The sequence below is a fragment of the Carlito syrichta genome, unplaced genomic scaffold (assembly GCF_000164805.1).
Source record: "Carlito syrichta isolate Samal-C Ts95f unplaced genomic scaffold, Tarsius_syrichta-2.0.1 Scaffold123517, whole genome shotgun sequence".
Taxonomy (NCBI): Eukaryota; Metazoa; Chordata; class Mammalia; order Primates; family Tarsiidae; genus Carlito; species Carlito syrichta.
The window spans coordinates 15,133-28,190 of record NW_007067613.1 but is presented as its reverse complement, the minus strand read 5'-3'; the positions used below and the strand labels follow the sequence as shown (position 1 = coordinate 28,190).

General features: G+C 54.9%; 1 protein-coding gene across 2 annotated transcripts in view; it reads left to right on the top strand.

The window, feature by feature from the left end:
- The window catches only part of TBC1D5 (TBC1 domain family member 5), a 317,366-nt gene that overhangs the window by 300,632 nt on the left and 3,676 nt on the right, over window positions 1–13,058 (top strand). For both annotated transcript variants that reach the window (XM_021707719.1, XM_008048448.1), the window contains one exon: window positions 1,879–1,978. In XM_021707719.1, the coding sequence (XP_021563394.1) occupies window positions 1,879–1,978 (100 nt within the window). The remainder of the gene's footprint in view (window positions 1–1,878; window positions 1,979–13,058) is intronic.

Sequence of the window (13,058 nt, the reverse complement as noted above, 5' to 3'; positions counted from 1 at the left end):
GTGTGGGTCAGGGGAGACTTCTGAGGTCCCGTGACTGGGAATGTGTCAGGCCAAGGAATGAGCCCATCTAGGATCATTCAGCTGACAGCTGACCAGGACAGAATGTGGGCCGGGCATCCGCTTCCGAATCCCGAAACCCACTATGCCCTGTCATGCCCTCCCGTGATGGAAGGCAGGACAGAGGTGCAAAAGGAGATGCAGTGAGCATGGCTAGCTCCAGCTGGCTCGGCCCAAAAGGTCTAGGACCACGTCTGCACTCTCAGGGCCTCTCCTGCGGCCTCCCTCCCTCCGTGTGGTCTTGCACTCAGTACCATGTCTGGGCTCTGTGCAGCTGTCGTCTTCTCGTGGGAGCAGAAGCTGGCAGGCCTCATCCTGCCCACGTGGGCAGCTGGCCCGCGATCAAGACAGGTCCCAGGGTGCCCAGATCCGAGGAAGGTGGGATGCACATGGCTCTGAGGAGCACAGACGTGCACGTCGGGGTGGGCAGAGGCGATTGCACCTACTCTGGAGGCTGACCCAGGCTTGGCTGGCCAGCAGGTGCAGCCTTTCTCCAACTCCTGCAGGTTCCTCCAAGCCCAGGGACATCCAAGCCTGCACAAAAACAGATGGAAAAAGAAGTCAAAAAGCCCTGAGACTCCCCAGCTTTTCTGCCTCATGCTCAGCTGAGGCATCAGGAAGACAGCACCAAGCCAAGTTTCCTCCACCATCCTGTGGCCCAGCGGCTGCTGGGAACAGAGGTCCTGGCATGGGATGGGAGGAAGGCAGCCCCTGAGGGGGTGCAGAGGACCGGTCAGGGCTCACAGGCACTGCGGTGGGTGTTTACAGCATAGGCTCTCAGGGATACCACCCTGCTTCCTGCACCAAGCAGCCCAGTGCCCACCCCCAAGGGCTGGCTGTCCAGGCGGCTGGGACCAGTGCTTGCCACACTGCACGTGTGAATCGTTAGCCGGACACCCTGCAAATAACCTTCCTGCTGCCGACTTTACGCACAAGTCAGATCACACCCATTCTCTAAGAGAAAGGGGGCTTCCTCTTTAATGGCACAGAGGATTCTGTGAAAGGGCAGGCATTGAAGTTGCAGACTCTATTTTCGAGCCTCTGCCTCTTCCGGCTCTTTCTTTGAATTCTAGCTACCTTGGCTTCATATCCTAAATGATGGGGATTATTCTTTTCCTCGGAGAAAAATTCCTATAATCTTCTCGTTTTCTTGGGAAAAATTTTGTATAGATGAACTTTTCCTGAAAAAGAAAGGCTTTCTCTTTTTGTTAAAGTTAGGTCGTTCTTTATCACTTAGATAATTAAGCAACCCAGAGTACTTTTTTCTAGAAACAAGTAAATCAACTCGAGTCTCATATCAGGAGAGGAAAGATGAGAGCAGCTGTCCGTGGGCTGCTAGGGCAAGGCTTCTCCACGTGCTTTGTGAAATCTCAGGTTTTAAGGGATTATCGCTGTCTAGGAAATAGTAAAACGTGTCTTATATAAATGGAAATCTTTGGTTTCCCAAATGTGTATGGAAAAAATATGTTTCTGTGCCATGGATCACCGAAGTCCAGCTCCCCCTCTTAATTTGTGTTGCTCCGTGTTTATTGAAGATATCTTACATACTTTTAAAATACAGGTTGTATGTGCAGTTAGTTACACATGGCACAGTGCTAGAGTTAATTAGGAAAAGGCTAGATTTTTTAAACTCTGTTACCCATTTTTTCTCCAACTTTGTTGTCCGTGGCAGTGGTGGGTTGGTTGTTTATTTGCAGATGTATTTTGTATTGTGTAGGTTTAAAAAGAGATTATACCTCTTTAAACAGTCCAGATCGTTTAGAGAATTTTGAGGATTTTATATGTTTTTTAAATTTCCATATCTTTATCCCTTTAATTTAGGAAGAAGAATTAGAAGCCCAAATCTCCTTCCTTCAAGGACAGTTGAATGACCTGGATGCCATGTGCAAGTATTGTGCAAAGGCCATGGACATGCATCTCGGTAGGTGGCCTCCGGGGGCCCTGGGGATGTCCCCAGTCGCAGCGCGAGCTCCGCCGTGCGCTGGGTCCCATGCTCAGCGTGCCGTGAGTGGTCTCGCTCATTCCTCACGCCAGCCCGCAGGGGAAGTGCTGCCGCTGCCCACACTGGACAGTTGGGGACTCTGGTGCGGGCTGTGAGCAGATGCCCAAGAGTCTCTCTGGTAGTGGAGGGAAATTCGGAGTGGAGCAGTCTGGCTACCGCTTTCGCCTCCCTGCACCACACCGCCCCTGTACGCATCTGTCTACCTCAGACCCAGGTGAGACGGCGAGTCTCACGGTCACGCAGTCAGCTCGGTCGCTGTGTCGGCCTGTGTGTGATCCCTGGTGGGATTGCTACTTCGATGGTGCTTTCCAACGTTTGGACAGTCTGTTTCTCACCACCTGCCTGAAAGCCACGACCTCTTCTTTCTGCTGACTGTGCTTCTGTTCTAAGAAGTGTCCTCCTTTGAGGTTCCGTGCACCCACGTGCCAACCGTATGTGACACCAGGAAGCCCCTCGGGCACTGCTGTCCATGAAGGTTCTGTGTCCCACAGATGTGGTCTTGCATGTGTCGCTTCAGCAGCACCATGCTGCCAGCAGAAGTGTTGGTCATGCGTGTCTTGCGTTGTGTTTGCAGCCCACATGTGGACAACCTCTCTTGCCCCGCCTCCCGTGTCCAGCACTGTTGTTTAGGAGTAAAATAGGAAAATTCGCCATGTGTCCCATTGAGATGGCCCATGTGCTGCTCTGTGGGTGGACAAACGGCAACAGCAGGTGTTGCAAGGAACCAGGGCGCCTCCCACCCTGAGGAGAGACCAGGAGCTCTCCATGGCCTTGCGGCTTCCACTGGGGGCGAGCTCTCCATCTGCAGTCCCCAGCAGGCTCCCCCTGGAGGTCACGAGTCCCTCGTAGGTGACCACATGGCTATCACTGGGTGCGCCCCCCTCCCCCGCCGGCCTACAGCTGCAAGTGAGCATTCCCTTGAGGACTTGGAGAGGTGCTGACCTGAGTGGCCTGCCCTGTCCGGGCCTTATTAGCAGCTGCATCGACCCTGGTCTGCACTCAGCCTCATTTCTGCTCTCTCAGCCTTCAGGGAAAGGGCTCGGGGAAGAACAACAGGAGAAGCCCTGGCAGGAGGCTGAGCTGCCGGGTGGCTGATGGGAGTATCCTCATCACTGCAAACATGCACCCCCTGCCCTGTCTGGCTCCACCCCCCTCTAAACTGTGTGTTGACATGCTGCTTAGTGATTATTTGAAAACTCATATACACCTAAGTGTGCCTAAATCTCATCACCTGATATCAACTTTAAAATGTATCAGAAAGAAATAATAGTTTATTTATAAATAATGAATGCATATTTAAATATTACTTATTTGTTTGTTTGGTTTTGAGTTGGAGTCTCACTCTGTCCAGGCTAGAGTGCAGTAGCACACTCATGGCCACTCCTGCCTCGACCTGCTGGGCTCAAGCAATCCTTCCACCTCAGCCTTCGAAGTAGTTGGAATCACAGGCATGCATCATCACACTCAGCTAATTTTTAAAAATTTATTGTAGAGACAAGATCTCACCAAGTTGCCCAGGCTGATGTTGAACCCCTGGGCTCAGACAGTCGTCTTGTCTCGGCCTCCCAAAGTGCTGGAATTACAAAGACTTGAGCCACCATGCCCGGCCAGTATATTTTTTTTAATGTGTGTGTATTTTTTGCTTTTCTGGCTACTTGAGTGACCTTTTCTATTGATTTTAGTTTTCACCAAAGTAGGAGAGCAAAGCAGTGACTGGGAAGATTTACTGGAACTCCACAAAATCCTGTTAGGAAATGTCCACGTTGTTTGGTGCACACAGCAGCTCTTAAGCAGCTTTACGTAAGCCTCAGAGTTTTCAGACAGCTTTTGCTCTGACTTTCAGCACTAAAAGAGCATTTTCTTGTTGCATGGAGGGGGTGCATTTTAATTAAAATGGGAAGGAGAACTCAGGCCAGCTGTGAGCTTTCAGCTAACCGCAACACTAGACATGTGCATGTGTTTCCCTCTGCATGGTCACTGCTTCCTTGAGCAAGCAGCATGAGGGCAGACTTGAAGCAGGCTGGGGGATGCCACCAGGGTCCGCTGAGGCCCACAGAGGCCTTTCAGACTGTCTGCCTATCATAACAGTGCTTAGTGAAAGAGGCTTTGATGCTAAGCTAGACTTGAGGAAAACAGAAAGATTAATTAAGAGAACACTCTGACTTGCTGTGTGACTATGCTGTCTTCAAAAGTTATTTTTATACCCTAGTATTTTCTCCAGGTGATTGATGTTTTTCTTCCCTTTTTTTGCGTCAGGCTCACTGCAGCTTTGACCTCCTGGGCTCAGGTCATCCTTCCGTCTCAGCCTAAGTAACTGGGACTACAGGCGCATGCCACCTCACCCAGCTAATATTTTTTTTTTTTTTTTTTTGTAGAGATGAGGTCTCACCATGTTGCCCAGGCTGCTACTTCTGATTAAGAAAGAAGTGACTGAAATGCCCATCAGCAGGGAATGAATACAATGCAGTCATTCAGTCTTGACAGAGACTAAGATACTTCGATTTGTATTGACTTGAGATGCTCACAATAGGTTGCTAAATGAAAGACGCAGATGGCAGAATGGTGCATATTTGATTAACAGTAGTAGCCTGGGTGGGAGGACAATTATAGAGGGACTTCCCGAGGCACCTGATCCGAGCTTAGGAAGGACAAGGCATTCACTGAAAATCTGAGGATGGCGTGAGTACTGTTGCAGGTGCCGGGGACGGTCTGTGCCTGTGGCAGGAGGCAGTGGGAGTGGTGGTGTCTCGGGGGCAGCAGGAACAGCCTCTGTGGCATCAGACGGGCCTAGTGTTGAACCCAGGCTCTGACCTGCGCTCGGCCTGCTTACGGCTGCCTCAGAGAGGACCTGGAGGTGGGACAGCTGTCTTGCCAGTTTGCCACCAAAATGCATTTTAAGCCTGGCACAGGGCCTGGCCCCAGCGGCGTTCACGTAGGCTGCCTCCTCTTCTCAAGGGGGAGGCAAGCTTTATAAATCCGATTTTCTGATGTTTATAAAAACAGCTTCCGGTGTAGCAGGAAAAATAGAGAGATCGTGACACTGAGACCATTATAGGAAGTAGCACTTTATTACGCTGGTTAGCACTAGCACAGCGGGCCTGAGAATTTCATGCATCCAAATCAAGCTCGAGCACCCCAGAACAGGAGACGTGGGGTCTTATACCCTCGTTTAGGTAAGGGAGGGGGGTCATGTTGAATGATTACATACTTCCTTTGGAATCTTACAGGGTTGTACTTAGCAAAATCAGATTTTTCAAAGAACAAATGGTTTCCAGGAACTGCAGGATTATAAACCGTCAACTTCAGAAGGGGGGTTTTAGATAAGACTCTTTTTCATTTCCATGAAATAGCCAGTCTCTGGGCCATTTGGCCTTTCTTAAACAAAACCTTCTTGCCGCTGGCTGGGTCTTTAAAGTTGCAACTTGCCTTTCAAAAGGAAATACCTTTAACTGCTATCAACTCCTTTCCTGCCCTGGGCTAGTGATTGCCATGAGGCCAACTGCTGATCCTGAACCAGCTACATGTTTCTGTGTTTATTCACTCAATCATACAAGAAATATATTTGAGCATTTGCCGCATCCTGCCACACCGGTGGATGTCTTTGGAAATGATCAATAAGACAGTTAACTAACGACATTGGAAAAAGTGGGCAGACGATGGTGAAAGCTTTTTGAGATTATTTAAGAAATGCAAATACTGTTTTTAATTAGGGGAGCAGAGTCCTCTGTGGGAGGAAAAGGGAAACCACCCGCCGATCTTGTTTGGAAAGAGAATTCTGGAGCCGGGCACAGAGGCGTACATTTCAGTTGTCTCAGATACTTGGGAGGCCGAGGTAGGAGGCTCACTTGAGGCCAGGAAGTCACGGCGGCAGTGAGCTGTGATCATGCCACTGCACTGTAGCCTGGCTCTGTGATTCAGTGGGTTGGGTGTTTCTAACGGGCTCCCAGGCAGCCTGATGTTCCTAGCCCTGGAGAGACCCTGAGCAGTGAGGAGTGGGAGAACTGACAGTCACTTGGGCATAATTCGGTTCACGCCACAGTCGGCATCCTCCCAGCCCCGGGCTCGTGTGCGTGCCTCAGCTCTGGGCAGATCGCTCACTGGGCACTGGCTGAGCCTGCGGCCCTTGGCGACTCCTAGCTCTCCTTCTGCCTCTGAGCTTTTTCTGCTCTAGCCGAAGGCCTTTCCCCCGGTTTTAGCATCAGAAGACATGAGACAGTGGCACCAGCCCAGCCTATTTAGAAAAACTCAGCAATTGCCCCCCCAGCCTCCCGGGCCAGGGTGCCCCACCCGCCTCCTCAGACGGGCCTCTGTCGTCACTGCACTTCCCACCTTCTGGTTCTTTCTCATCTCCCATATGCTTTTCTACCCAAGCTGAATATCATTTCCTTTCTGTAAAAAAAAACCCAAATCCTGCATCTGCAGTGCGCTTACTCTGAGTTCAAAGTATGTCAGCACTGGCGTCTCGGGTCTCTCTCCCTTCCCTCTCATTCTCTCACTCTCTCTCTCTTTCTCCCTCTCTTCCCCCCTCCATCCCTCCTCCTTTCTCTCCCTCTCTCCCCTCCCCCTTGCCCCCTTTCTCCCTCTCTCTCTCCCTCTTCCTCCCTCCCCCCCTTTCTCTCAACTTCTGGGTATGGATATTGGAAGCTGTATTGAAGAGTGACCGCAGCGGCCACCCTGGGGACTCCTACAGTGAGTGGCCTCCCCACTGGGGACAGTCCTCACTAAGGCTCCATCTTTTGCAATGATGCCTTGACCCTTCTAATACTGGAAGGAAGAGATTTTTCTGGAAGGTAAAAATCTTGTGGGATTGACGGTCTGAATACAAGTCGGGCCAGTTCTCGCTGCCACGGTCATGTTGGGGCGCTTTGCTGTGGGACTCTTGCCCCGGGAGCCCAGCACTGAGGACCTTCGTGGCACCCCCTGTGGAAGGGCATTTCACACACCGGTAGGACGGAGCCTGTGTCCTCGTCACGTGACAGCAACTGCCACCAGCCCTTGTGCGCTGGTTCAGTGCCAGGCCCGTCGCAAGCCATCTCCCTGGTCTCCCGCTCGCTCTGCCAGTGGCGGGACTGTCCCCAGGTCCCCTGGTGGAGACTGGGGCCCTGGTGCTCTGCCTGCGTCCTGCAAGCCAGGGAGGAGCGGGACCACAGAACCCGCCCCGCTCTGTGTGATGCAGCCTGTCCTCGTCCTCTCCTGCCGGGCGGCCTCTTCTCACCTCCAGTCCCAGCTTCCAGCTCAGCGTCCAGCAGCCCCAGACTTGCCTCCTCGCCTCCCACGATGACGCCTGGCCACCAGAGCACCTCACGCTGAGCGCAGGAGCAGGTGAGGGGGGAAGCGAAGCCCAAACGAGAAGACGGAAGGTCATTGCCATGGGCCACGCAGGGACACCAGCTGCCGAGTGGCCTTGGCTTTCATGAGGTCCTCAGGGCAGCACAGAGGTCATGGCCTGCAGCTCCCAGAACATCTGTCCGTGTCACGCCCTCTCAGAAGGGCTTGTGGGACCAACGCTTGGAGTTCTGGGGCCGTCTTAGCCCCGCTGCTCCCCGTCCCCTCACTGCCAAACGGGGGAGGGTGGCAAGGCACTGGCTCTGCTTCTATGTTTATCTTTAGAAGTGCTTGCTCCGGCGCAGGCTTCTAGCCATCACTGGCGCTTAGAGACCTTTTAAGTGTAAACATGCATGTGAAGGCTCTTCCTGGTCAGCCTGAGACTGGACTGTGAGGCGTCGTGTGTCGGTGGCACTGCGGGCTGGCGGGTGGCAGGTCCCAGGAGGAGGATGAGCCAGGCAGAGGTCAGTGAAGACCAGAGCTCTGCCGGGGTCACTCAGCGTGATACTCAGGAACTGCCTCCTGGCCTGAGACTTCTCCGTGTCACACAGATTTGCCGCGTCTTCCTTAGACTTCTGAACAGGGTCCTTAGTCAGACTGGCAGCTGTTACAGATGGGACCCGTGATTACGCTTTCTGTGCCACCCACCTGCGTTTTGCTTCTCGAGCAAGTCCTGAGCAGGACGTGCAGGCCGCGTGGTCGGCTCTCGGTGACCCTCGGTGTGTGGTTCCTCGAGCCCCTTGCTGCCACTCCTCGGTCCAGGGTCTGGCCAGTCATATTCCAGTCCCTCCATCCTCCGTCTCGGAACTGTGTCACCTCTGTGCCTTCCTCAGGGGCTAAACTTGGCCCTGATGCCGGCAGAAAGTCCTGCCCGTGGGCTGCTTAGCCAGTGTTTAATGAGTGCCTGTGCTCTCGTGAAGAGTGAGTTTTGGGAAAAGCAGCCTGGGGGGCGGGGGAGAGGGGTGGTGATCTGAAACAGGGTTCCGTGTGTGGAAGAGGCGAAGAAGACCAAGGTGGAGAGGAGGGGAGATTCGTCTCTTCAGGAGACCCACAGCGGTGCTTGCTTCACCTGAGGAAAGCCAGAGCGTCCTCCGAGAGTGCCAGGATTTCACACGGTGCCCAGGGCGGGGCATCTAGAGACAGGGACGCAGCGGGAGGGCCCACGCGTGGCCCCCAGGAGGCTCGAGTCTAGGACTCGCCGGGAGAACGGCGCTGCCTCTGCGCCTCAGCCTTGCCTGCCTCCGAGAGTGAGACGCGGCAGGCGAGCCCAGTGCTGGGGTCAGCGGGGGAGGCGGGAGCCGGTGCAGGACGCAGAGCGGCATCGGCAGGGCCGGGGGGTTTCTGGGGGTCCACGGACACACGCCGTGTCGCAGGCTGCAGGGTGGATCCGATACCCACGGTCTTGTCCCAGTCCGGCCTCCCCTAGGCTTGGACACCGTGGCACACTGGGCAGCAGAAGCCAGCAGTGACAAGTGACAGGCCTGTCCCTCCCTGGCTGGCAGCCACCTCTCTGCACTGCCTCCGCCCGCCGCCCTCTGTGTTCATCAGCAGCCTGCGCAGTCCTTCCTCAGAGCCCCGGACAGTCCCGTGGGCAGCTCGGCAGGGGTCCGAGCAGTGAGCGTCGATCGGTGGCTGCCCAGAGAGCAAGGTGCTGCTCTGTGGGGCTGGGAGGAGCCAGGGAAGGAAGGAACGCGGCGAGCGGTGCCCGTGCCTGTGAGGCGGCGGTTTCGCCGTGCGGAGCCAGGCTGTCTCCGCCTTCCTCAGCCACCTTCTGAGGTGGCCTCACCACTTTGCTGATGGGCCGGTGACCCGCAGGTCACAGCGCAAGGTCATCCACAAGGGTGTCTGGTGACGTTGCCAGCACTCCAGAAAGGTCTCTGGTGGAAATGACCATCTGGTCTGCTGGCACGTGGCTGCTTATCGCTGGGGGCTGCCTCACGCAGCTGGTTCCCGCAGAGTGACGGGCGCTGCGTCTCCGGGCCTCGAGCCGGCCACATCACGTCGGGAACAGGAAGGTGGAGGGCAAATCCCGACCACCCCCCACCGGGCACAAGCCTTCAGACACCAGAGCTGGCACTTGTGGCCTGACTGTCCTGCTGGCTGATGGTTCCCGTCACAGGGGCTGTCGGGACAGCTAGGGAGGTCCTGTGGCCACAAGAGGTGAAGGCGCTGGGTCCTGGCTTCTGCAGCGAGTGAGGTGCTGTGCAGAGCGCTTGGCCTGCACTGGCCCTGGGTTCTCCGCCACAGGCTTGTGGGGTCATCCGGGACCCTCGGGACAGGGAGGCCACGGCACTGCCAGCTCCCCCGTGCTCCAGGCAAGTGGCAGTTCTGCCCTGGTCCCCTCCACCACCCTGGTTAGGCACCAGCCATTGACAACATGGGTGAAAGCACTTTTATTCTAGCACCGATAAAATAAAGCTTCTAAGACCCTGGAGAAGTCGGTTGTGCACCATTCCCTTACCCGCAGGCCTGGGGATCTTTATCTGTGCTACTGACACGTCATTGGAAATCGTGTGAGTGTTATGCAAATGAGATGTTTGTGTATAATTTCTGCACAAGAGGTTAGTTCGTGACATTTACCCTCAGTGTCAGTGCTACATCATTCCAGTATGGAATACTTAAATCCAAGGAGATGTGAAGAGCATACTCTTCCTTCTACACAGAAACCCAAAGAAAGCGTCCGTAGCACAAGGTATTCTGCCTTTGCCATGAAGAGAATTGTGTGTTATGTTTGAAATTTAAGCATTTCACTTTTCTGCCTTTAATACTTTAGTCGTGGAAAGACGACATCACATTTTCCTATTTTTATATGTAGATGCAACTTACTTAAAACAGTCGATTTGTTACTAGGAGGTATATGTTAGTACGGTATTCATAAATGCTATCTTAAATCAGTAGACAGTGGCACTGTCAGAGGCAGGTGTGACATGGCCAGCACTCTTAGTAAAATGGAAGTTCTTGTATTCAGAACATATAACAGCCTGTGAAGGTGCCCTTTTGTCTCCATTAGGATTTCTGTACCCTGGATTTCTCAAAGAGAGCCTCATCAGCTTAGTTGAGGTTCATCCTTGAAAGTAAGAGAGCATTTCATGTGTATGTGGGATTTCAGGAGAGAATGCCCTAGGTTTAATCTAAAAAGCAGTCCTGGAGGCACTGGTGATGCCAGCCAGGCGTGGGCCTTTTTTCTGGGTGGTATGCCCACGCACTGTTTCCTGGCTATGTCGCATGTCTGACCGGGCCAGACTGGACCGACAGCCCGTCCTGTGCACAGGGCAGTTTAGTGAGGTCATGGAATCACTGGGCAATTTCCACCCTGTGTAACGGTTAGGCAGTTTGGCTGCTGAACCGTTTCCCTGAAACTCCTGTCCACCCGGAGCTTGAATGGGAACCTTATTTGGAAATAGGATCTTATGGATTTGGCTGCATGGAGATGAGAGCGCAGTAGATTAAGGCGAGCCTTGCTTCAGTTACTTCCCTGATGGGAGGTGGGTTGGTCACAGATGCAAGGGAGACAGGTGATGATCAAGTGAAGGTTGGAGTAGCACAGCCAAGCCAGGGAAAGCCATGGCTTCTGGTGGGCGCGAGACAGATGCGGAAGGAAGCCCTCCCTGGAGCCTCCGTGGGCATGATCCTGTCACCTCACGTGGGGAGGGGGGCTCTAGCCCCCGGAGCTGCAGGAGAAGGCGTTTTTGTCGTGTTCAGCCGCCCGTCATGGTACTCCGTGATGGCAGCCTGGAGCCCTCATACACCTGCTGATAACATAACCCCCAGCCACAAAGTCAAATATGTCAGGAGGGTATTACTATTTTTTTCACAAGTAGAAGAAGCCCAGAGGTGGGCAGTCCACACAGAGTGGCGGCTCTGAGATGTGCCCCTGGGCTCCTCCACCTTGACCCTCGTCACAGCCTTTGCCATCCCCACCCCCCTTCCCTGCCTCCTCTCCACCCCCGCTGCGCTCCTGAGCAGAGGGACATGTGGGCACTCACAGCAGCACTGGCATGCAGAGAGCGTGGCCGGGATGTCCTGGCTCACGAGATGCCCACACAGTGTGGCCAGATGACTTCGTAAGGGACACTGACCCTGCACTTAGGTGTGCAGGAGTCTTGCTCTGGGGCTCTGCCCCCAGCAAGGCAGTCAGAGAGCTCACGCTCGCCGCTGAAGGCAGCGCAGTCTCTTCCAGGCTAGTCTTTCAGAGCAAGCGCCCCGCTTGGGTTTGCTCTCTTGTCTCTGCCAGGATGGGACCTGGACTCTGGCATGGGCCATCGCGTCTGATGGGTGCTTGGGGAACGGCCTCTGGGTTGCAGTCTCTAGGGAGGCCTCTGTCCCTGTACATTTCTGGGTCTTTGTTCCCATGGGAGCCACTGACTGCCCCGTGGGCCTGTCATCTGTGACCCTAAAGGCCTTTGGTCCTCGTTGCTGCTGCCGGGGCCCTGGGGGCAGGAGCCAGGCAGCATGACCAAACTTCTCTGCGCCAGGGTGTGTTCCACACAGATCACCCTGGGAGCGGGCAGGGGACAGGAGACTCAAGTCCAGCCCAGGCGGCAGGAGGCCTCTCCCGTGGTGTCTGCAGACCCTCCCCCGCCATGTGGCCCTGCTCCATGGTGCGACCTCTAGCAGCCTCCCCCAGATACCCTGTGCCCCTGCCTCCACGGAGCTTCCACTCAGGCCTGGGGCAGCCCCTGCCATCCCCGCTGGCCCTGCAAGGTGGGAACCCTGAGCTGACCCTGCGGCTTCTCCCTGCCCTGTCACTCCCTAGTGCTGCGTGACGCCATGGCGGCCAGCTGGGAAGGCCGTGGCAGGCCTGAAAGCAAGCTGCCCCCTCCGTCCTCAGGAAACGTTGCTGTGCGTGGATTTTCCGTCCCGGATGGTCGTTAGTCTCACTGACGTTAGTCTCGTTGAGCAGTTTCTGGTTTTTTGGGGGTTTTTTGAGTTGGAGTCTCACTCCACTGCCCAGACTAGAGTGCAGCGGCCGCTCCCGGCCACCGCAGCCTCGACCTGCTGGGCTCCGGCGATCCTTCTGCCTCCGCCTTCCAAGTAGCTGGAACTACAGGCGCGCGCTACCACGCCCAGATGATTTCTTTTGATTTATTGTAGAGATGAGGTCTCGCCTGCCCAGGCGGGTCTTGAACTCGCGGGCCCAGGCAATCCACTCACCTCAGTCTCTCAAAGGCGCAGGATTACAGGCTGAGCCACCGAGCCCGGCTAGATTCTGGTTTTTTTAACTGAGAGAGAACAAGTTGCTACAGCCTTCTAAGGAGCCCCAAAGAGTAGCTCTCTGAGGGCCCCTCGCTCCACTCCCGTGGAGCCTGCCATCCTGTGTTGGGGCTGAACCCCGTAAATTCTGCCGTGGAGTCTAAGGGGCCTGGTGGGCGTGGCCTGTTGCGTCGTCTTCCCAAAGGGCCTCGCCAGTTGTCGGACTGGAAGCACGTTGGGACGGCTGTCTTTGCCTTGCCCCTCGCCGGAGGTACCTGGTGGGAATGCTTACGGGAGCGACACTTTGAAATGCAAGTTCCCAGAGAGTTTTTCCTGGTTGCCCACTCATTGGGCCAGTGGGGCGGTGGGTGAGTCAGGCCGTGCTGTGCGCCTGGAGTGCACCGGCATCTGTCTAAGGGCTGAGCGGACACATCTTGGCCCGGGCAGAGAGGAGCCTCGCAGACTCGCAATGGTGTCAGGC